This window comes from Balaenoptera physalus, assembly GCF_965194825.1.
Source record: "Balaenoptera physalus genome assembly, chromosome: 7".
Classification (NCBI taxonomy): Eukaryota; Metazoa; Chordata; class Mammalia; order Artiodactyla; family Balaenopteridae; genus Balaenoptera; species Balaenoptera physalus.
The window spans coordinates 8,376,607-8,399,670 of record NC_138886.1 but is presented as its reverse complement, the minus strand read 5'-3'; the positions used below and the strand labels follow the sequence as shown (position 1 = coordinate 8,399,670).

Below are 23,064 nucleotides of genomic sequence, written 5' to 3'. Positions count from 1 at the left end.
ATACTACAGTTCATTGACTTGAATGCTTAAAATGGATGAATTTTATGGTATATAAATTACATCTCAGTAAGGCTGTTTTAAAAAATAATTTAAAAATAAGATTGTATGGCTAAAACATGATGGGCTTCTGGAATAAAAGGGGCCTTTGTTTCTACGTGACCTTTCTCACTCGAAGAGGGTCTGAACCACCTGGACTTGTGTTTAGAGCTCGGAGCAAGCCAGGAACTGGGTAACTGAATTAACCTGGCCTTAATCGAACGCTGGCTCAGAGTCACCAAGGTGATACAGGCACATGGCTTCAAGTTTTCATAATAAAATGTTGGGGGCGTGGTGAACAGCTGCCATCACACATGTCCTGCTGAGTGAGGCTCAGCGCGTGATCCCCTTGTAGGAGGCCTTCCTCCGTCCAGGGGCTGCCTTCAAGTGCCCCTTCTTCTCTGCAATCAAGCCAACCTGGTTCTCTCCCAAGTAGAACTTGTGAGGCTGTGGACAAGCTACTTCACTGCTCTTTGCCTCAATTTTCTCATCTGTAAAATGAGTGTAATAATAGCATCTACTTCATAAGTTTGTACAGATTAAACGGAAGAATGTTTTAAAGCTCGGTGCCTGGCTCATAGTAAATTCTCCAAAAATGGCTGCTATGATGACTTGTAGCAGAAATATTACTCTGGCTCAGACTGCCTCCTGCGCCTGAGGATCTGGCATCATGGCAATATTCGTCCCGGCTTTCATAAAGAACGAGCAGATAGGATGCTATTCTTGTTTCTCATTTATCTAATTATGGTTACCTGAGTGTTGTCTCTAACAAAAATGCGTCGCTGTTGTTTCGTTGCAGACAGTTGCATCTATAAAAAGGTTTGCCCGTTTAATGGTGGCTCTTTTTTGGTTCAACCCTCTGCGTCAGATTTCCAGTTCTGTTGGAACCAGGCTCCCTGTGCGATTGGTAAGGAAACCCTTTATCATCATGTTCTTTCCCCCTCAATAGACATATCTGAACTGTTCCATCCTATGTAAGCAAACTCACTGGCTTACCACTAAATTGCTATGAATTATGTGAGTATAATGAGTACTCAAAGCCTTCTTCTTCTTTAATTGTTTTTCATTTTGTTCCTCTTTGGGGACTATTGTCTTCCACTGTTCCTCCCAAGTCTTCTCAGTGCCTGAGCATGTGAGCATTTGAGAGCAATTAAATATCAGTTTCAGTAGATCTTGAACAAGATCTCCAGCCTTGAAACTCTGACTGACTTGAGGGAGGAGCACAGTGCACTTGGCGTCCTTTTTATACATTTTGAAGCTTGAAAGTCTAGAATTACAGAAACTCAGGTACTTTGCCTGCCACTCAAAACTCAGGACGTGAGTGGTGGTGCTTCGTTTCTGTGATTCAAGATCCACAGCTGGGCATCTGCCTGGGGAGAGTCAGATCAGAGCCAAGAATCTTAGCACTGTTTTCCTCAAAGTAGAAGGCTTTGTTGATAGGTAAACATGATAGAGTTTTGAGAGGAGAGCAGAGGAATGGATCCAGACGCTCGGAGGATGGGGTCGGCTCCGATGCAGATTAGTTATGGTAAAAAGGGGAGGGAAGGGTTGGAAACGGCTCTCAGGTCTGAGCCACGGCACCGGGGGGCCCACTTGAGAGATCAAGGCTAGAGGCGTGGGTGTGGTAGGAAGAGTCAAGGTGAAGCCAAGAGAACGGATGAGTCGCCAAGGAGAGAGGGCAGAGGGAGTGGGCCAGCGTGAAGGAGAGAGTGCGAAGTGGCCAGTAAAAAAGACAAAGGTGGGCTCACAGGGCCACTGGGGCAGCTCTGGCACCTGGACGTCATCAAAAAGATCTCAAGAAGACAGGCCAATGTTTAACAAATAATTCAGCAAACCCACTGAACCCGAGGGACACTGTGAGGGGTAGTCCCTGCCCAGACACACAGACAGGAGGAGCATAGGGGAGGGTGACCCGGAGACAGGGAATGAAGAAGGAGTAAAGGCTAGGTTCCCGGGTGGCAGGCACGTGCGAAGGCCATGTCAAGCTGCAGTCTGGACCTTAGGGGGAAGGTCTCCAGGACCTGGGTGGGCGGTGCGCCCCCGCAAGATTGGGTACAAGACTGCAGCGGGAGAAGGGCACAGGGAGAAGCTGGGACAGTGCACACGTCACTGGGCAGAAGCTTGGCGGCTAAGGCAGGCTTTCCTAGAATTGGGGGACATGCACCCGTGAAGGAAGAAGAGAAGCAGCCAGAGGAAGGGGAGAGATGGGAGTTGCCAGAGAAGCGAGGGGGATGTGAGAGGGTCCTGGCAGCTCCACAGCCGCAGGCACAGGCTGGGAGCTGACGCCCTGTTGCCTTGCAGTCTGCGCATTCCCCTACCTGCTAGCCTTCACCACCGACTCCATGGAGATCCGCCTGGTGGTGAACGGGAACCTGGTCCACACGGCCGTTGTGCCTCAGCTGCAGCTCGTGGCCTCCAGAGTGAGTACAGCTGGGGTTTTATTTCTGTCTGAGGGGCTTTGGGTACCCACAGCACCATGAGGTTTCAGGCAGGCGCAGACATGTTCACGGTGAGGCTGACAATGCCAACACCTCGTGAGTGTTGAGATGAGAAAGCTGAAAACAGGCTCATGGGTTGAGTTTTCCTGTGCGAGTCCCCTTGGGCTTCAAAACGCCCCTCCTTAGTGTTAAGAGAGTCGTCGGTGCTGGTGGCAGTTGGGGAGCGCTCAGCTGAAAAGAGAAATCCCCCATCAGAGCCTGGGTCACTATTGCCCTGAAGAAGAGGCCAAGTCTAGAAAAGTAAGAGCTTGCAATGTCCCTTTCTTCCTTTGCCGCTGTCTGTCCTCAATTTGAATTTGTGTCCCACAAACTATGGCTGACAGACTAATTCATGTCTGGTAACAGAATGTGAGCAACACCGAAGGATGCAGGAACGACGATCTTCCAAGCTGTCTTCTACTCCTAGCGCATAATCCAGCAGGTCTCGTTCTAGTCCCCTCCCCCAAGTCAGCCCCACACCCTTTCCCTGGCTCTGCCAGGCCAGGCTGTGCCCTGCTGCACGCCTGGGGCACTTTTCCATCCTGACCTGCATCACATTTGGTGGTGGGTGACTGCGTACTTTCCCCACTGCACTGACAGTTCTGTGAGAGCAGACACTGAGCATCTTATTCACTAACGTAGCGCCAGTGGGGTGCTGGTAAGTGTGTAACCACCACCAGTCCTCTGGAAAATGGGTGTGTGTATGTATACACACATACATGGACATCAGTTGATTACAAATTTTACTGATTATAAAATGTAAATAGCTTACAATTTACAAATAATAAAATATACAATGCTTTTATCTTAAAGTCCATTTAGCCAACTGGCTCTCACAAAATGCTTTTGTTAATTTTTGCTGAATTCCTTTCTCCATAGCCAAACTAATGCTGCAGTTCAACCACGATTTTATGGTTGGAATTATATCTCCATCCGTTCTTCTTTTTCCAAGTTTGTTGTCACTAAATCTGATATGTGGGGCTTCCCTGGTGGCGCAGTGGTTAAGAATCTGCCTGCCAATGTAGGGGACACAGTTTCGAGCCCTGGCCCGGGAAGATCCCACATGCCACAGAGCAACTAAGCCCGTGCGCCACAACTACTGAGCCTGCACTCTAAAGCCCGCAAGCCACAACTACTGAGCCCACGTGCCACAACTACTGAAGCCCGTGCACCTAGAGCCCGTGCTCTGCAACAAGAGAAGCCACCGCAATGAGAAGCCTGCGCACCGCAACGAAGAGTAGCCCCCGCTCACCGCAACTAGAGAAAAGCCCGCGCACAGCAACGAAGACCCAACACAGCCAAAAATAAATAAATAAATTTATTTTTTAAAAAAATCTGATATGTGATCTATTAAACTATTTTTCACCCTCGTACAAATCATTAAACCAAAACTTCTCTCAATTTTAGCATTAGATCCAACACACTTTTAATTTTAATCTTCATTATTAACATTTTCTTCATCACTGTAAGTCTAGACAATCAACAGAACAACAAATCAAGCTCTGATTTGTAGCATTTGCCAATTTCCATGGTGTAAACAGTCCCACCGTGACTGATCTCAAGCTTCCCGTGTGACACGATGGAACACAGCGTTAGGAGCCGCTATTACACAGTATCCCCCCACCTGCCCAAGACAGTGTTCATGTAAATTACCTCAAGAGCTCGGAGAATACTCAAGGTAGTAAAATAATTAGGAATGGTTGATTTTGATATTTAGTTCCTTTGTTTTTTAATATAATTTAAGTTTAATAATGGCTGTATTTAGCAGCCAGCTTGCAAAATTCCTGAAACTCAGCGTCCCTGAGTCCACATACCACTGCCGTTACCCCAAAGCCAGCGCATCAAGGGTGTGCTTGAGTATTTGCTGAATCATGAGAACCCATTTCCCCACCTGTGACATGGATCTGACTGAATCCCAAACCCTCTCCAGTTCTAACCTCCAGGTGCCCGAGATCCGTGTCGGGGAAGTGTGTTGTGTCTGTGTTTGCAGCTGGTGTGTGGGAAATTGACTCTTTTCTATTGTGTATCAACAAACAGATAAGTGGGTGAGGTGAACGCTCAGGAAACGTCTGAGCACAGAGCTGGAAGCCACCTCCCCGGCTCGTTCCTGCACCACAGGCCCCCGGGGGGGGGGGCAGTTGGGGGCCCTGCAGTGATGACAGAAGGGCTGGTGGGTGCAGGGCCTGTAACAGCAGGTGGCTCAGTAACGCCTTCTCTTTCTCTCTAGTCGGATATATACTTCACAGCAACCGCATCTGTGAACGAGGTCTCATCCGGAGGCAGCTCCAAGGGGGCCAGTGCCCACAATTCTCCTCAGACACCCCCGGGCAGAGATACTCCAGTGTTTCCTTCTTCCCTGGGGGAAGGTGAAGTCCAATTTTTACTGTCTTATGATAGGTAGTTTTGATCCGTTCTGATTTCTCTAGTTCATTGTCAAATACTGACATGTGACTACTGCCGAAGGAACTCACTATTTGAAGCCATAAAAAAACTTGCAGTGTGGTTGCATTCTTAAGAAATCTTGTGATAATGCCCCCCCAAAAAAATCCCATTATGAAAACAGTTGTTGCAATGGGGAGAAGGGAGCTGAGGGCTAGAGAGATTCCAACTTGCCCCAGCAAGTTATCTTTCCTTCAGGGATGTTAACAATATAGTAGGTTTTTATAGCTAAAAGGACATAGTCATAAAACCCACACATTACTCAGCACCCAGGTTTCACTCTGTCTGGCTTCGCCCTTGAACCCTGCCCGCAGGCCTTTGTTGTGGTTACTGCCTCGTGGTTTTCCTAACTTCTCACCACATAAGTCGTCACTATGGCTCGTTGTCACGAGAGCTTGGAGCTCCCGAGCAGGACAGCTGTGCTTTTCTTGTCGACTCCTTCCTCCTGTGCAAACGTAATCAGGAGTGGGTGCGTTTTTCCCCATTTACCCATGAACACCATGCCCTTAGAAAACAGAGCCGTCGGGCGCCCTCACTTTGTTGCCCCTAATGAGACTTGGGAGGTCAGCCTGCAACATAAACTCTTCCTTCATGCTAACTGTGTTGAGGAACCAGGAATTATCCTCTTGTGAATAACATGAACTCTTCTTAAAGTTCTGATGTTCTTCTCGAACCCTTATTTCAGGTGAGATTCAGTCCAAAAATCTGTACAAGATTCCACTCAGAAACCTGGTGGGCAGAAGCATCGAGCGGCCTCTGAAATCGCCCTTAGTCTCCAAGGTCATCACCCCGCCCACCTCCATCGGCATCGGCATCGCGGCCATTCCTGTCACTCATTCCTTGTCCCTGTCGCGCATGGAGATCAAAGAGATAGCGAGCAGGACCCGCAGGGAGCTGCTGGGTAATGGCTCTCGATTCTTGTGTTCGCACTGTTTGTAGCGATACCCGCTGGTTTTATCTGTGGATATCAACTGTCCTCAAAAACAATGAGCCCTTTCATAAGGGATTTATAAAGAAATTATAGTGCACCTACACCGAGGAAGACTATACATCATTTACCCAGTGACAATGATGTGTCAATCTGTATTTATTGATGTGGAAAGTGCCCAAACCATGTTCAGGGGGGAAAGGGCAGTTTGTAAAACAGTAGGTCTAGTCTGATATGACTTTTTTTTTTTTTTTTTAAGGAATTCCTTTATTTATTTATTTATTTATTTATTTTTGGCTGTGTTGGGTCTTCGTTTCTGTGCGAGGGCTTTCTCTAGTTGCGGCAAGTGGGGGCCACTCTTCATGGCGGTGCGCGGGCCTCTCATTATCGCGGCCTCTCTTGTTGCGGAGCACAGGCTCCAGACACGCAGGCTCAGTAGTTGTGGCTCACGGGCCTAGTTGCTCCGCGGCATGTGGGATCTTCCCAGACCAGGGCTCGAACCCGTGTCCCCTGCATTGGCAGGCAGATTCTCAACCACTGCGCCACCAGGGAAGCCCTGATATGACTTTTTTAAACATAAGTATCTATATACGTCTAATTTCCTAGGAAAGTGTCCAGAGGGTTTATATCCTGCAGTCCTCAGATAACATTTTACATTCGTATATCTAAAATTTTAATTTACTTGGGTTTTTTTTTTTTTCATATGTTTTGTTTTCTTGCATGTTTGTGGTACAGTTCAGTTATCCTTCCCAAAGCCCCTGGACCGTGGGGCAGTTCTATGGGGATGGTAGAGATGTAAGATCTTTGCTGTGCCCTCCTCTCCCAATTTACAGGTGGGAGACCAGACCAGAGAAGCATAAAGCACCATGATGATTGTGAAAACGCTAGACTGTTATAAAGATTTTTGTTCAGAATTGTGAAAACAAAATGAGGAAAAATGGAAATGTTATGTCAAACCAGTAAGAACTGGTTTGAAAACTTGAATTGGCATCTGCACAGCATAAAACTGCAAGGACAGCTGGCCTTGGCACATGCCTGTCCTGCAGTAATGTTTCCTGACCAACTGGAGACGGGGATTCGGACCACCTGACAGGGCAGGCCTTGACATTGGCAAAGTCGGTTGGTTTTAGAAGTTGGTGCCTTCCACTGCACTTTTAAAACATATACATTGCTATTTTTAAACCACTATACCCTTAGAAAGCTTGATCTGCCAACTACTATTGTATAAACCACTGTGCTTTTCAGAAATTGAATCTCTGAGTTGGAGAATTACTGTTTCCAGTGGTAGCACTGTAGATTTTCTCTCCTTCATTAAACTCCTCTGACTCTTTTTTTCCCAATACATATATTCGTTCTAATCAGAAGAAAAAAGACCTTCTACCAACAAGATAACCAATTATTTAAAAATATAGACTTTATCATCATTCTTCTTGCCTCGATCCCAATAATGCACCAATACCCAACCAAGAGGAAAAGGGCATTTTCTGTCTCTGTGGCAGCCCTGTGGTAATGACCCGCTGACCTGTGATTCTCCCCTGCAATCCAGGCCTCTCCGATGAAGGTGGACCCAGGGCAGAAGGAGCACCAAAGCCCAAGTCAAAAGCCCGGAAGCGGTTGGAAGAAAACCAAGGAGGCCCTAAACCAGGGACAGTGAGGTCAACTAGCAGCGAAAGGTAAAGAGGGACGCAGCCCCCAGCAGCCCCTTCTCAGGGTGGCGGTCCCTGAAGTCACAGCACAGCCACAGGGCCCTTCCTGCTGACCGATGATGCCATGTGCCGGCCCCTTCGGCAGCCACAGCAGAGGGTTGGCAGCCAGCTCCTCCCTGAGGATCCCCAGAGAACACTGCCTGCCAGGGAGGGGCCCAGACAAATGGGTGACCTCACTAGCAATCCAACAAATGCACATTAAAGTACCTTGAGACTCTTTTTGCTCACTAGATTGACAGGGATTTTTTAAAACAAGAATGCTCAGTAAAAGTGACAGGCGCTCTCCAGTACTTGTGGTGGGCGTAGAAACAGGTACAGCTTTTCTGGATGGCCGTTCAGTATCACACGTCCATGATATTTGTTGAATCCCACTGATTTGTCCCCTGAGGTTCTCTGTGTCCCTCAATAACATCTTGCCTGCTCCTGTGTGGAGGGCAAGGGAGCATGTGTCCAGGCTCCATTAAGTCATTCAACACACATTCTTGGAGCACCTGGCACTGAGCTGGGGATATGGAGCTGAACTTCAGCAGTTCACAGGCTGGTGGGAAAGGCCAACAGGGACATTCTAGGAATTACAGCATTCCAGGGTGGCAGGTGTTGCAGAAGAATGAGGGGTGCCATCACACCACACTTGGGGCAGGGGGGTCCCAAACATCAGGAAAGACTGAGCCCAGTCTCATAAATCAAGCAAGCATTAGCCTGGCCCAGAGAGGGGCAGTACTCACTCACGCTTTAATCCAATGCACTTTCATTGAGCCCCTACTGTGTGACCAGGCCCCTGCCCTCAGGGACTTTACATTCTAGTGTGGAGAAACAGATAATAAACCTGTGAACAAATAAGCAAATGCTATCATTTCCATTAGTGACAAGCACTGCAAGGCAATCTATAAGAAGGTAGTGATGGGGGTGGGGCAGATAGAAGGTCTACTTGAGGTGGGGGCTGGGAGTCAAGGAAGGCTTCTTGGAGGAAGTGGCATTGAGCTGAGCTTTGAATGAGAAGGAGCTGGGGGAACAGCCCCTCCAACAGCAGGAATAGCAGGGGTAAAGGCCCTGAAGAGAGAGAGAGAGAGAGAGAGAGAGAGAGAGAGAGAGAGAGAGAGAGAGAGAGAGAGAGAGAGAGAGAGGAGAGAGGGAAGAGAGTGGGTCAGCTTGAGCACAGACAAGGATGCAAGGTCAAGAGCGACCAGAGGCTGGCCTGGGGCTTTTACAGGCTCCATGAGTACTTGTTGAATGAATGAACTCCCTGAATTTGGTCAAATTGGTTTTGCAGGTATCAAGAGAGTGAGCGTCCTGAATGCAGGAGAAAATAGAGAGGGCGGGGGTGGGCTGGGAGGAGGCTGGAGGGGTCAGCAGGGCCGGGGCCTGTGGCCCGGCGTTTTAGCCTTGTCCTCAGGCCATGGGAGCCAGGGGAGGGTTTTAGGCAGAGTGACATTATCCCAATTTTCCTCACAAACACCTGTGTGTCACCGCTGGCCTTTAAAACCCATAACCACCCATGAGATCGGGCTGTCTGCCTGCAGAACACCAGCTCTGCTGGGGCGGGGTGGTGGGGTCACTCCTGCACTTCCCCACCTCTCCCCCATAATGGCAGGCGGAGGGGGAGAAGGGCTCCCGAGTTTAGGGCAGCAGGAAACAGAGCAGCCAGCTCAGTGGTGCCCCAGGATCCGTTCACAGTGACTTTTCTCCTCTAGGATCACGTTGAGCTCCTTGGAAAGTCCTTCCACTTCCGAAGCCAATCCTGAGGGGCGTTATCAGTCGACAAGCTCCGACCCGGACCCTGTGGCTGAGCGAGAAGGCAGCCCTGTCTGGGGCAGCAGCCCCTTTCAGCTCACAGCTTCCTCGGACGAAGACATTATTGACTTGAAGTAAAGAGTCCCAGTCGAGTTTGCCATCTTTAATTTTCTTATGGAGGTTTACACTCTTTAACCAGTTCCGACATCAGTTCTCAACAAAATGTGGCTTTTAGCCTGTCCGTGGTCTATTGGACCAAAGCTTCTGCACCCTCGGCCAGTTTGGGTCACTCTCCAATGTCCGGTGCCATCTTAACCTTTGTTTCTTTCTGTTCAGGAACCATCAGTACCCTTGTAATTAAAGGTGGTAGATTTCATTGAGGTTTTAGATTGAAACTTTGAATAAATCAAAAATGTTCATTCTTATTTACTGCAACCTTCTCTTACATTTTATATACTTAGATGGAAAAGTTATTTTTTCATTACAGTTTTGTTTTGTCACATACTGTGTTTCTTTTATAAAGAAAAGCCATTGCTTTGAAAATTTATTATAAATAAGTTTTCTTTCTGCACTTTTGGCCCCTGTTGCTGTTTCAGTTCACTGTGATTGGAACCAGCTGCGTTTCTGCCTACAGACTTGAGAAAAGCTGAATTTTTAGATCTTTGAAATTCCTGCTTCTTTCTCTTTGTGTCTCACAAAAAATAATAAGGTATAGGAGCCTGTTAAGAGTCTTAAGATTTTTTTGGGGGGGGTTATTGTTATTGTGAAATCATATAACCAAAAAACAGTTACTCTCCATCATCAAAATTATCATTCTCAAATTCCCTCCTCTTGTTCCAGTCTGCTTTGCTCTCACATGAACCAAATGATTATCCTTCCTCTTATCATGTATCTGCCTTCCGTTGCTCCCTCCTTAAAGTGAGAAGAAAATGTGAGTTTGGCCAGGTGGGAATGAAACAGTGAGATGTCAGCCTCTAGCCAGGGGAAATCAAAGGAGGGAAACCTAGTTTCACTGATATTGTAACAATTTTAAGTGGTGTGAAGATAATTTACTTTTGGCTTTAGTCTGATGGATTACATTTTATTCTGTCTCATCTTGCCTATATTACCCATCAAAAGAAACTTGAGATCATTTCCTCTGTTAAAGTGGCTCTGAGGAGTTCCTCTGCAGGTCTTCTCACTAAGTGCAGAGGCCTGCGCTTGACATGACCTTGATCTGATAGATTTCACAGAAGTTCTGGACCCTACCTCCTTCTGGGCCTTGCACACTGTGGGGAGAGCTCCCCTCTCTGCCTGTTGCACAGACGGTCCAACATGAAGCATCCAAGCTGAAGGCTGCCTGGTCCCCTTCAGCAGAAGGCAAGAGGTGAGAGTATTAAAGACAGTGCTTTTTAGGCGTACCCAGGAGTCTCCTCAGTCTTTGTAGCATTCAGCATTCCCGTTCTTCTTCTGTGTTTTGTTATGCCCTTTTTGTTTAAAGGGGGAAAACACAAGATCAACTACATACTGTATCTCAACCTCACCTAAAGTTTTGTGAATTAGATTTTATTATTCTTGCTTTTCAAATAAGGAAACTGAGGCCCAGAAAGGGGCAGTGATTTGAACCTGTGAGTTCTCTTACCCCAGAGCTGTGCTCTCTCCCCTGTCCACCATACAGAGCCAGGCTGAGTGCCTTGTATCAGCTGAATCTGGCTGGTGTTTTTCGTGTTAAAATACTCTATAAGCTTCATGAGCTTGTATGTGTGTTTTTCCTGTCATTTTTTTTTTTTTCTGAAGTTTCTTACTTCTCAGCCTGGAATAGAAAAACCAAGGGCTATTTAGACCATTCTTCCAAAGAGATTGGCAGCAAGTGGCACCCCATGATTTGACAAGAGTCACAGATCTGAGGAGTGGATGTGGAAAGGGCAAGAGGTGGGCCCTACTAAACAGACTGATGGTGCCTAGCTTACAAAAGGGGAGCGGGAGGCTGGTCTGGCAGCAGTGTCTGCTTACAAAGGCCAAGAATTGAACACTGCACACTCATGGGGAGGGAGATGACCAGCCAGAGGGCAGGAGCAGGTTTGTAGGGATCCATGGCTCAGAGGGCTGGCTGGCCTTAGCTGGGCTCGCTGGATCACCCTGTTTACGGAAGCCTCTCTGCATATCCCTCAGGCTGAATTGCAAAGTAAGCCTAAATGCAGCAGTTTGCCCTTGAAGCCTGAGGCATCCCTCCTCCCTGCAAACACCAAGTACCCACTGTCTGGAGCAGGAGATCGTGTCCATTGGGGGAGGGACAGAAGTAAACAGGTGATCACAAGCAATGATAAGTGCTAAGAATTTATGACCGGAGCACAGATGCTGAGGAAGCACAGAGGGGCGGTTGCCTAAGTCTTGAAAGACAGTAGTATCAGGTGACTGCGCTAATCATACCGGCTAGCATTTGAGTACCTGGCATGGGCTTGGTCTTTTTATATATTGCCCCTACTCACAACCCTCCTGCAAGATAGTTAACTGTCATCTCCACTTAGAGATGAGGAAACAGAGGCCCAGAGAGGGATTAGAAGCTAAGCCTGTCACTCTCTTAGCCCTGGTTCTTGCCGAAAATACACAGCACTCCATCGCAGTTGCCTGCACCCAGAGAGTGCGGCATACAAACGGCGAGATTCTGCAGCGCACTGACTTCATCGTATTCACCTCCAGCAGTGACCTGGCTGCACGCACATACAGAGGCTGGCTATTAACATCCGCAGGGGACTCAAAATTGGGAGATATTAAGATGAAGATTCCAAAGTCAGGGTTACCTATGAAGTGAGTGTAATTTAACAGGGAGCGTAGAGCTCACTGATTTAAGCCCAGATCAGTCACAGCTATGAGGCATGAGGGACCCCGCCCAACACGGGACAGCACCCGAAGGTCCTGGTCGTTGTCGGCAACCTGGGCCTCCCCCCGCCCCACCCCCACCCCACCCCCACCCCGAGTCGTGACGTGCACGGAGGTGGGCTGCGGCGCCAAGGGCCACGCCTCTGCCCCGGCAACCCAGCTGCAGCGCCAGGCTCAGCATCCGAGAGAGTGGCCCAGAACCGTTGTTTGCAGACCTTCCGCCTTGCGGCTCTAGGTGGGCAGAAGTGCCCAGGCCCCAGGGCAGCGGTTAACGCCAGAGACCGCAGATCCGACCACGGAGGGGACTTGTTGCTGCCCAGAGTGGGGGCGGGAAGTTCTGGGCGCGGCCCACGTGCTCCGCCTTCGTCCAGCTCCTAGCCCCACTGGTTGAAGCTAGATTGAGAGGCGGATCCAGGCGCAAGTGCAATCCCCGCCCTCCACCCTCATTGGCCGGCTCGGTGTGAGGCATCTATATGACCCCGCCTCCGAGCTCGCATCACACTCCTATTGGATGACTGTGTGCTCCGGCCCAGCTACAAACTCCGCCCCACCTATACACTGGATAGCTCTGTCCTAGGGGCGGTTCCAGGGCTCGTAGCCTACCGGCTCTTTGCTTCCATTGGTCCGCTTTGACTTCAAGGGCGGCCCCTAGCCCAGAGGCGAACACCGCCTTGCGTTCCCATTGGCTGCTCCCATACCCGCTGCCGTTCCGACCCCGCCCCAGAGCCACCATTCACCGTTCATTGGCTGGCTCTTGCCTGACAGGCCGGTGCAGGCCGCGCTCGCGGGACCCCCGGCAGTTCAGGCGTCGGAGCGGACCGGGCAAGTGTTGGCCGCGGACATGACGCCTGGGGACCAGGAGGAGACCCAGCCACTCCTGCGGCCGCCGGGAGGCAGGTGAGTGGACAGGGGAACCCGAGCCCCGGGGGCGCTGCCTCGCCCCTCCCGCTGCGCCAGGCCCCGCTCACCGACCGCCCCGTCCCAGCAGCGCTCCCCGCGGCCGCCGCGTCTTCCTCGCCGCCTTCGCCGCTGCTCTGGGCCCACTCAGCTTCGGCTTCGCGCTCGGCTACAGCTCCCCGGCCATCCCGAGCCTGCGGCGCGCCGCGCCCCCGGCGCTGCGCCTCGACGATGCCGCCGCCTCCTGGTTCGGGGTGAGGCCTCGGGCTCACCCTCTAGCCCTCCTGGGACCCTCCTTCGCCCACCCTTAAGATGGGCGCCAGGACCCTCCCCCTGCCTGGCTTCGGGCGGGCACTGAGACCCTCCGCCGAGTACGTCCCGGCTCCCCTGCCAGGGGTCGCCCATCCCCTTCCCCCAAGGCCGCTGAGGGTGGGGTGGAGGGCGAGGTTGGGCCGCGGCACCCCCCGGCGCCCCCTCCTCAGCCGGCGGTCGCCCCGCCCCCAGGCCATCGTGACCCTGGGCGCCGCGGCGGGGGGCGTGCTGGGCGGCTGGCTCGTGGACCGCGCTGGGCGCAAGCTGAGCCTCCTGCTCTGCGCCGTGCCCTTCGTGGCCGGCTTCACCGTCATCACCGCGGCTCAGAACGTCTGGATGCTGCTCGGAGGCCGCCTCCTCACCGGCCTGGCCTGCGGCATTGCCTCGCTAGTGGCCCCGGTGAGTGTGTCCCCCAGCCTGGCGCCCTGGGACCCGGGAGAAGGAGCAGACCTGGGGGCCTTGTTTCTCCCTGGCTGCAGCCTCCTGCCTGCCTGGCACCATGCCCCTTCCCTGCTTCGTCTTCCTTACACTCCAACGGGCCTTGGAAATAGCCTCTGTTATTGTCCCTGGTTACAGATGAAGTGAGCTTAAGAAACGTGAAGTCCTTTGTTTAGGCACAGCTAGTCAGTGGTGAAGCTATTACTGGAGCCCAGGATGGTGCCACTTAACAGGTTCTCTCTTTTGCTCTACAAATAAGATGGCATCTGTAGATGGTCAACAGAAGCCTCACAGTATGGCTCAGATCCCCCCCTTGTCATTCAGACCACTGACTACAGTTTAGCAGGAAAATCCTGTTCTGGTTTGTCCCCAGGGGCGAAGGCTGCTGGGACCTGCGGCTCCCCTTCACTGCTCAGGAACCGGTCCTCCAGCCACTTCCCCTGCTTCTCTCTCACCACCTCCTGACCCAGCACTGCCCAGGCTGCCTTTGGAGCTGGACATCTGGGTGAAATCCCGGCTCTGCCACTTACCAGGGCAGAGCACCTCTCTGCGCCTGTAAAATGGGAATAATGGCATTACCTCGTGCTGTGGTTGTGAGGCTTCAGTGAGACCCTGCACATACAGCCCTGGCCCTGGCATGGCCTGTGGAAGGACTCTGGACCCTGGCAGCTGGGATTGCGGGGTGACCCGTGAACTGCCGCTGGTCATGAGTTTGGATGATCAACCACCCACACCCTAACCTGGTCAAGATTGAGAGCAGTAGCTCAGAATCCATCCCTTTGCACCTACCACTCCTTTCAACTGCATTTGCTGGGTAACAGGCAGCAGCTAGGTTGGATTTTATATTTTGGAGGGTTTTTTTACTGGGCAAAAAACACACCTGTCTTAGACATGGGCATAAGGTATGGAATAACCTAGAAGCATGGGCAAGGGCTTTCTGGCTCCTGAGCCCAGAGGATGCTGTGGCAGTCACTGGTAGCAACTGAGGTGAAGAGTTCCTGCTTTCACTCCAAGGGCACCACTCAAAGTATGGTCCTTGGACCAGCAGCCTGGGTGTCACCTGGAGTTGGTTAGAAAGGCAGAATCTTGGACCACCACACACCTATTGCATCAGAATTTGCATTTTGTCAAGGGTATACATACAATAAATGAAATGTTGAAAAGCCCTTCTCACCCCCGCCCCACACACATAGCAGCCACTTCTATACCCTTTAAACACCTGCTGCAGATCACTTGGTGGGGGCAGGGAGGTATGCGGAGGGCTCTGCTGACCAGGGCCTGCAGTTAGGAGCCCACTGGGCCTGCAGCAGCCCCAGTTGAGGCTCTCCTCAGCTCTGAATGGCTGAGAGTTTTCAGTTTTAAGAACTCTTCGACCCCAAGTAAAGTCCCATCTTAATTACCAACAGGTCTACATCTCCGAAATTGCCTACCCCGAAGTACGGGGGCTGCTCGGCTCCTGTGTGCAGCTGATGGTCGTCATAGGCATCCTCCTAGCCTATCTGGCAGGTATAGTTTTCATGTTGTCTCTTTTGATAACTGTTAATGGCTTTGTGGCTATTTTACAGATATAGAAACTGAAGTTCAGAGAGGTCAAGGGATTTGCCTGAGGTCACACAGCCACTGCCCAAGATGCCAGGTTCCCAGACCACCTCCCTGAGACCCTGGGTCATGCAGGTCTTGGGACAAAGTTCTGGGGAGAGCTGGAGAAGGTGATGTCCTCATCTTCCCAGAGCAGAAGCCCATTCCAGGAGTGCGGGGAGGGCTGACTGGTTAGGTCAGTACCTCGCTGTGTGGTGACAAACTAGGGTTCTGGGGGTGGAGGGCGCACTCCAGAGTCTTTAGCCTAAGAGCTTGGAGAACCCAAGCCTGTCTCCCTCAGAATCAGTACTGGATTTGCAGCCTGAAGGAGGCAGGTTCCAGGGGACCTGAGGGTCAGAGCTGGGGCCAGCATGAGGAAGCTTCCAGAGGCAGACTGGAACTGAGCTGGGATAGAAAGAGGGCAGGCTTCATATCTGACAGTCCCAGGTTAGGGGAATCTGCCAGTTACTAGCTGTGTGACCTTGGACTAGTCACACCGCCCCTGGGAGCCTCAATTTCCCTATCTTTAAGTGGAGATAATCCTACCTAATCTGAGGCTGTTGAGGGATTAAATTAAGTGACACTTTGAAAAGTGCCTGGCAGCAGGCCCCAAATGAGAATTGTCAAGGAATGGCCTGAGAACCGTTGGGGGATGGGGGTTTCGGGCCTGACGGGCCGTGGCAGGGTCCGGGGCACGTGCCCTCTGGTTCTTCAGAGTAGCTGACGTGCGGGTCCGTGGTCTTTCATTTTTACCCACTTACCATCCTGACTCTCGTTCAGAGTCCTGCCAGCAGTCTAGCTGCCTTGCGGGGCCAGCAGTATGCCAAAGCCCCTGCACAGACACTGACGTTCAGTACAGACATGTGGGTCACACCCGTAGAATTTCCTCCAGGTCATCATAATCCGCACTTTCATTGATGAATTTCTGTGAGTTCTGATTGACTGGTTTTCAGTGGAAAGTCTCCCCCGACTCCGTCCCTCTTCCTCGCCGGAGGCGCCAGCCTTGCCTGCTTCCTGGCAGCCTTGCTGGGAGTCTGCGTGTAGGGGGGCTATGCAGGTTTGTTCGCCCGCTCCTGCCTTTTAGACGAATGGTGCCGTGTACCACGTCAGTGTATAGCAGGCGCCTGTGTTTAATGGCTACATAAATACTCACTGATACACCCCCCATCGTTTCCACAACACTTAGCAACAATGATGACAATGTCAACAACAAACCCGAGGGTAGTCATGCAAAGGTAGTGAGGCCCCCACCCCTTAAGCTGTGTCCCTGGGGTTGGCGAGGGGGCAGGCACTCCCAGAGAAGGTCCAGGCTGGCTCACCCCAGCTCTGATGTCTGACCCACCCCACCCCACCCAGGCTGGGTCCTCAAGTGGCGCTGGCTGGCCGTGCTGGGCTGTGTGCCCCCCTCCTTCATGCTGCTGCTCATGTGCTGCATGCCTGAGACCCCTCGCTTCTTGCTGACTCAGCACAAGCGCCAGGAAGCCATGGCCGCCATGCAGTTCCTGTGGGGCTCCGAGCAGGGCTGGGAAGAGCCCCCTGTTGGGGCTGAGCACCAGGTGAGGGGCTGGGAGCCAGAGCTGGGGGGAGGGGACCATGAGGTCTCACCCCTTTGCAGCCAGGGGAGGTCAACACAGTCTGTGGCAAAGGCTGTACACACACAGCGGCGGGTGGGATTGGGGGTGTTGTCCTGTGTGCCAGCAAGCAGAGTCCTGCTCGAGCCCCACTGCTTGGCTGGGCCCCAGCCTTGGACATCCCTGGGAAAGCCTGAGCCGTGATCTTCCTATCCCAGGAAGAGAAAGGCCGGGCCACATCAGAGGAAACTGCACGTGCAGACTTGAGGACTTAGATTTTTTAAACAGGGAGTTGTCGGGCAGGGGAGAAGACTGAGTCTCTGCCCCTTACCTGCTGTGTGACCTTCCCATCTTTAGCCCTAGTTTCTTCATCTGTAAAGTGGGAGTCATAGCACGTGTCCGGCAGTGGTGGTGAGGATCAGTGGGGCGGGGGGTGGCGCTTGGCCCAGGCCCAGACCCAAGGCTGGTGGGATTCGGGAGCCCTGGGCTCTTTGCTCATAGAACATCTTTGTGGATCCCCCAACAAATCAGGAAGGGCCGTGGGGAGGTGAGGATCTTGTCACCTTACAAATCGGAGGCTAAAGTGATGCAGGGACCTGAAGCAGAGGCTTCAGGTGGGGCCGGGACAAGAAGCAGAGGCTCCCTTACTCCACCAGGCCTCAGGACGGTGGGCTCAAAGCTGGGGCGCCCTCGGGACAGGGTAGAGAGAAGCACTGATGCCCGGTCTCCGTCTGAGCAGGGCTTCCACTTGGCCCAGCTGCGGCGTCCTGGCGTCTACAAGCCCTTCATCATCGGCATTTCACTGATGGCCTTCCAGCAGCTGTCGGGCATCAACGCTGTCATGTTCTATGCAGAGACCATCTTTGAGGAGGCCAAGTTCAAGGTAAAGAGGCCTCTGCCCCAGCCTGCCTCACCTGGATGCCATATGGGTGGGACCTAGTCCCGGGGTCTTCGCCTGACCCGCCTCGGCCCGTCTCCCCAGGACAGCAGCCTGGCCTCAGTCATCGTGGGGATCATCCAGGTGCTGTTCACGGCCGTAGCGGCCCTCGTCATGGACAGAGCCGGGCGCAGGCTGCTCCTGGCCTTGTCAGGTGAGGCCCAAGGGTGACGGCTCAGCCCTCTGCAGGTGGGTGGCCCAGGCCAGCCTCCCACCACAGGCTGGAGGGTCTTTGCTGAGGTCACCACGTTGAGGGAGGAGGACAATGGCTGAGTGTCCCTGAGAACAAGGCCAAGACTTCAGGAGAGCTCTCACTGAGCCCTTGTTCCAGACCAGGCCCGTGCTAATGGCATCGCTGCATCACACCTTAACCTTCGCAGTGAACCTACAAGAAGGCGCCATCAGGGCCCGGTGTACGATGAGGAAACTGAGGGCCCGGGGCTGAAGTGGCTCAGAAGCTTGTGGTCTTTCTGGGCAAGTGACTTTACCTGAGCCTGTTTCCCCTCTGTGAAATGGGGGTAACCGTGGGCCATTGTGAGGACCAGAGGATGATCTGAGTGAGGCTCCTCGTGTTCTGAGCCCCACCGAGCACTTGGTGCTGCTGGGAAAGTGGGTCTGGCCTCTGTGGCTGCTCCTGCTTCCTCGGGCCAGGGAGGGTCTGCTTCCAGGAGCTTCTTGGAGTTTGCTGAGGTTCAAGGTCCAAGCCGGGGCTGGCAGGGCCGGGCTGGGGTGAGTGCAGTAAGGCAGGGCTCTGCTCACTGCCCCTCTCAGAGGCATCCGGGCCACGTTGCTGTGGCCCACAGTGCACGAAGACTCCAGCCCCCCAGCACCACGTGCCCGGGCCGCAGGCCGCCTCCCCCTGCCCCGTTCTGCCCACTGCCGCACTCCACCTGCAGGTGTGGTCATGGTGTTCAGCACCAGCGCCTTTGGCGCCTACTTCAAGCTGACCCAGGGCGGCCCTAGCAACTCCTCGCACGTGGACCTCTTGGCGCCTGTCTCCATGGAGCCCGCCAGTGGCAGTGTGGGGCTGGCCTGGCTGGCGGTGGGCAGCATGTGCCTCTTCATTGCCGGTGAGTGGGGAGGCTGAGTCGGGGGTGAGGGGGCCGCCCTGTCACCACCGGGTTCCTGTGGCTCCTAGTGAGGCCAGGCCTACCGGCCTCACCTCTGCGTCTGCAGCTCTGACCGTGTGCCAGGCACCAAGCTGAGCCCGTCTCTGCTCCTCTCACACGACTTCCACAACAGCCCTCCAAGCAGGCCCCTCCTTGTCCCGTTCCGTAGCAAAGCCCTGACGCATAAGAAGTAAGGACAGTGGCCTGAGACCCCACGGCGGGAAGGTGCTGAGCTGGCGGGCCCAGGCTGGGATCCAGGCCCCCTCAGGCCACAGCTGGCCAGCCCCGCAAGGCTTCAGCCCAGGTGGTCTGCGGCGAGCTGAGGGTCCAGCCCCGTGGGCCCTGACGCCTATCTTGCTCCCGCAGGCTTTGCTGTGGGCTGGGGACCCATCCCCTGGCTCCTCATGTCTGAGATCTTCCCTCTGCACGTCAAGGGCGTGGCCACAGGCGTCTGCGTCCTCACCAACTGGTTCATGGCCTTTCTCGTGACAAAAGAGTTCAGCAGCCTCATGGTGAGCGCGGGCCCCGATGGCCTCCCCCTCACGTCGTAGTCGGCAGAGAAGCACTTTTCAGAATTACTCTTGTTGCGAGAGACTTGGGGTCCATGGCTCTGCATGCAGGCTGAGGCCCCAGCATCTTGCGACACCATCTTGGTCAGGGGTGAGGGGGAGCAGACGGGCCGGGGCAGGCGAGAAACCCAGGCTGTGGCCACTCAGGAACCTCCAGGCTGTCCAGGTGCAAGGACAGCAGGGCTGACCTCCTCCCCCATTGGACTCTGGGGACACGGGCTGGGAAGCAGGGCTGTGAGAGAAACTCCAGCTTTGGAGTCAACAGGCCTGGGCTCCATCCCCATCTTGGCCGCCTCCCTGCTGGGTGACGTTGGGTGTGCTGCTCACCCGTCTCTGAACCAGTTTCCTTGACCGGAAATGGAGAAGGGTAACGTACCTTCCTCTTAGGGCTGATGGGAGCATCAGTTCAGTTCAACATTTTGCCACCTTCTCATGGATGGACTGACGCAGACATGGTCCCTGCCTCAGGGCCTCCCATCCCATAGGGGGAGCACTGTGGTGCAGACAGTCAAGCCATTTGTTCAGTCATTCATTCCCCCCCAGGTCTCCTGGTACCTGCCATGTCCAGGCCTGTTCAGGGTGCCAGAGCAGAGTGAATGAGACGGACAGGGTCGCCTGTACGACGGGGGCTGGTATGACAGTGCACAGTGGTGGGAGGAGGAAGCACCAGGAGGCCGGGCTGGCGCAAGGGGAGGCAGGTCACGAGAGGAGTGGATGCTTGGGGCTGGGCCGGACTCTGTGTAGAGCCTGTGCTGCCCCGGGGGCATGTCAGGAAGACCAGAGCAGAGGCCTGGGGGCGGAAATTACTTGCCGGGAGCTTGGAGGGGACAGACAGTAAAGGAGGGGGATGGCACCAAAGGACCTAAGAGTGACCTGGGGGTGTACAGTGCTGAGAGGCCAAGAGAAAGCCTTCAAGGAGGGAGGGGTGAGGTCACCATGTCCCAGAGGAAGAGGAGCTGAAAGGGAGTGGCCTTTGGTTCCGGCACCTGGGAGGTCACTGGGGCTGGGCTGGGAGGGTGGACTGACTGACCGAAAGTCACCGCTCCCTCTCCCCTCCACGCATGGGCCCTGAGTGTCCCCGTGTGTGCACACGCCCCCATCGCCAGTAGAGCGGAGGTCTGTGGGCCCTGGGGTCAGACACTGGGGGAGGAAGCCCAGCTGTCACTTGATAGCAGGTCTCTGACCTGGGGGCAGTCACTTCGTCACAGTGAGCCTCAGTGTCCCCGCCACACAACTTCCACACCTTGGACAGTGCTCAGCTCAGGCTTCTGGATGGCGGAGCCCGGAACCTCCTCCACTCCCGTGAGCCTGGGCAGGGTGGGCCCCGACTGGGGCCTCGGCTTCTTGGCTGGGGCGTGAGGGCTCCTGACCTGCCGCGTCCATGCACGGCCTCTCCACTCTCTTTGCAGGAGGTGCTCAGGCCTTACGGTGCCTTCTGGCTGGCCGCTGCCTTCTGCATCTTCAGTGTCCTTTTCACTCTGGCCTGTGTCCCTGAAACCAAAGGAAAGACTTTGGAGCAAATCACAGCCCATTTTGAGGGGCGATGACCGCCCCTTCCCGTGAGCGGCTGCCCCTCCTAGCTGGACCGGTTTTGGGCCTCGGAGGGGATGGAGCCCGCCTGTGACTCCAAACTGAGCCCCAGCTGGAGCCTGGATGCCCCGCCTGCCCCCAGGGAGTCAGCAGCCAGGACTGTAGCCCCTTGGAGCCTTGTCCTCTGGGGCCCCTCCTTCCTGCCCAGCTCTCTACAGCCCAGTGAAGCACGGGGACAAGGTTCCCAGCCCCTGGGTCCAGTTTCCACTGCTGCCCTGTGACTCGTGAGGAGGGAACATCTCGGAGACGCTTTGTTGTCCTGTGGGCAGTCCTCCACGTGCCGTCTCCATCATGACACGAAAGTGACAGTGGAGAAGGGGGACTCTTGGTTCCTCGTTTTCTGGAGAAGATGCTTTTGGAGGCTGGGTGATAGCCATGGTTACTCCTCTCACGTGGCTGCCTTATCAGGAAGGAACTTTGCCAGATAAATATTTGACTCAGAAAATCAGGTCATGACCTCTTTGTGTGGGCTGCAGTCCAGAAGGCATTTTCCTGTCCCTTCCATAAAACTAGGCCTCCCACGAACTGAGTCTTGCCAAGAACATCTATGGATCTGCTTTCTCGTGGTCAGCTAGGCTTGCCTTTGGCACTTGGAGGTCATTCCTGACTCTTTCCTTGGGTTCAGTCCCCTGAATCATTAGTCATCAAATCTTGAGTTCCTCCTGCAAAAAAGAAGCCTCCCTTCATAGTAACTTTAATGGAGCCAGAAGTCTTTTACAAATTACTTTTATTGTCTATTGTATAAGTAATACATGTTTATTGCAGGAAAACTGGAAAACACAGATTTATGTAATATAATTATTTTTTATGGCAGTTAACCATCTGCTAGGCACTATCCTAAGCACTTTACAAATATTAACTCCTTTATTTAGATAAATAATAAAATATTCACACCTGCACCTTACCAGACAGAACCTCTGTTGAGAATTTCGTTCTGTCTTTCAAGATCTCTCCCCCAACATACATGCTTCCCAGCATCACTACACAGAAGTGGGACGCCCTACTTCCCATTCCATAACCTGTTTTTATTCACTTCTCAGGCTGTGCAGCCCAGCATGTGCCCACCTTGACATCTTGTATTAAGCTTTGTAATGAGACTGGAGACAAGGGGAATGGAAGTGTGGAGTGGTCCAGGGCAGAGCGGTGGGGGAGAGCAGGACAAGTTGCTTAACTTCCCTAAGCCTCAGTTCATTCTTCTGTAAAATGGGCATAGTGATGTTATCTCCCTCGTGGGGTTGTTATGAGGATGAAAGGAGCTGATCATGTAAAGCACTTAGATCTGAGGATGGCACTGAATAAGTGCTCAATCAGTTTAGCTGCTGGTGGTGGTAAGGCTGTGCAGGTGAGGGTGGGAGGCTGTGGTGGAGATGGGGAGCTGCATGCAAGGCTGGTTGTGAGGCTCTAGGGGTGCTTCATAAGGGGATATTTGAAATCTTTACAAGTGTTTCTCCTTATACTCTATTTCCTACCCTAGTGCCTCAGCAACCTCTGATTGCTACCAGCACCTACTTACAGGTACCAGGGACTGTGGACACACACACTTTTCAGAGGTCCCCGTACACTCCCTTAAGGCCTTCCCATCCAAGCACAAGGTGCTTCAGGGACTAAGAGCCAGCCCCAGCGGACAGCCCTGTATCTACCCCAGGAGCCCAGTCCAGCACCATCAGGCACAGGTCCATGAAGAAGTGGGGCAGGATGAAACATCCCCAGAAGACAGGTGCAGCAGAAGCTGCACTTTACCCAGCCTGAGTTAGAAATGTGCGCTGCCAACCGACATCCACCCCATCTCCCACTCCCACCCCCAGAACAACTTCCAAGAGAATCCTGGCTTCTGAGAACGAGGCAAGAAATTCCCTAACACCACCCAGTGGACATGGGCGGAATCAA

General features: G+C 53.1%; 2 protein-coding genes and 2 long non-coding RNA genes across 20 annotated transcripts in view; 2 read left to right on the top strand and 2 right to left on the bottom strand.

The window, feature by feature from the left end:
- LOC309664594 overlaps window positions 1-4,734 on the bottom strand; it is a 135,604-nt gene extending 130,870 nt beyond the window's left edge. The window contains exon 1 of the long non-coding RNA XR_014265948.1: window positions 3,686-4,734. This is a non-coding gene — a long non-coding RNA (uncharacterized lncRNA). The remainder of the gene's footprint in view (window positions 1-3,685) is intronic.
- The window catches only part of GARNL3 (GTPase activating Rap/RanGAP domain like 3), a 154,204-nt gene extending 144,462 nt beyond the window's left edge, over window positions 1-9,742 (top strand). For 7 of the 8 annotated variants that reach the window (XM_082470056.1, XM_082470058.1, XM_082470063.1 and 4 more), the window contains 6 exons: window positions 836-943; window positions 2,338-2,456; window positions 4,741-4,879; window positions 5,638-5,853; window positions 7,427-7,553; window positions 9,278-9,742. In XM_082470056.1, coding sequence (XP_082326182.1) covers window positions 836-943; window positions 2,338-2,456; window positions 4,741-4,879; window positions 5,638-5,853; window positions 7,427-7,553; window positions 9,278-9,455 — 887 coding nt within the window. In that variant the 3' untranslated portion in view covers window positions 9,456-9,742. Of the gene's footprint in view, window positions 1-835; window positions 944-2,337; window positions 2,457-2,879; window positions 3,387-4,740; window positions 4,880-5,637; window positions 5,854-7,426; window positions 7,554-9,277 lie in introns of those variants that run through there. The other variant, XM_082470059.1, reaches the window with a different exon arrangement.
- On the bottom strand, window positions 9,466-12,651 carry LOC309664593. Of its 2 annotated transcripts, XR_014265946.1 has the most exons (3): window positions 12,392-12,651; window positions 11,991-12,097; window positions 9,466-9,667 (listed from the first exon to the last, which is right to left on the bottom strand). It is a non-coding gene; the product is annotated as an uncharacterized lncRNA (long non-coding RNA). The 2 variants fall into 2 exon arrangements; XR_014265947.1 differs by lacking the exons at window positions 11,991-12,097; window positions 12,392-12,651 and adding an exon at window positions 10,566-11,975.
- Window positions 12,652-12,903: 252 nt separating this feature from the next.
- SLC2A8 (solute carrier family 2 member 8) lies at window positions 12,904-21,622 on the top strand. Of its 9 annotated transcripts, none has more exons than XM_082470228.1 (10): window positions 12,904-13,073; window positions 13,162-13,327; window positions 13,578-13,784; window positions 15,230-15,329; window positions 16,758-16,957; window positions 17,712-17,855; window positions 17,955-18,063; window positions 18,806-18,979; window positions 19,385-19,530; window positions 20,997-21,622. In XM_082470228.1, exons 1-10 carry the CDS (start codon window positions 13,018-13,020, stop codon window positions 21,132-21,134), a joined length of 1,440 nt encoding a protein of 479 aa, XP_082326354.1. In that variant the 5' UTR covers window positions 12,904-13,017; the 3' UTR covers window positions 21,135-21,622. The 9 variants fall into 9 exon arrangements, 8 of the variants coding, with proteins under 8 accessions (XP_082326354.1, XP_082326355.1, XP_082326352.1 ...); XM_082470229.1 differs by having other exon boundaries at window positions 12,905-13,073; window positions 13,165-13,327; XR_014265967.1 differs by lacking the exon at window positions 20,997-21,622 and adding an exon at window positions 18,241-18,383 and having other exon boundaries at window positions 12,910-13,073; window positions 19,385-19,524.
- Window positions 21,623-23,064: the final 1,442 nt, after the last annotated feature.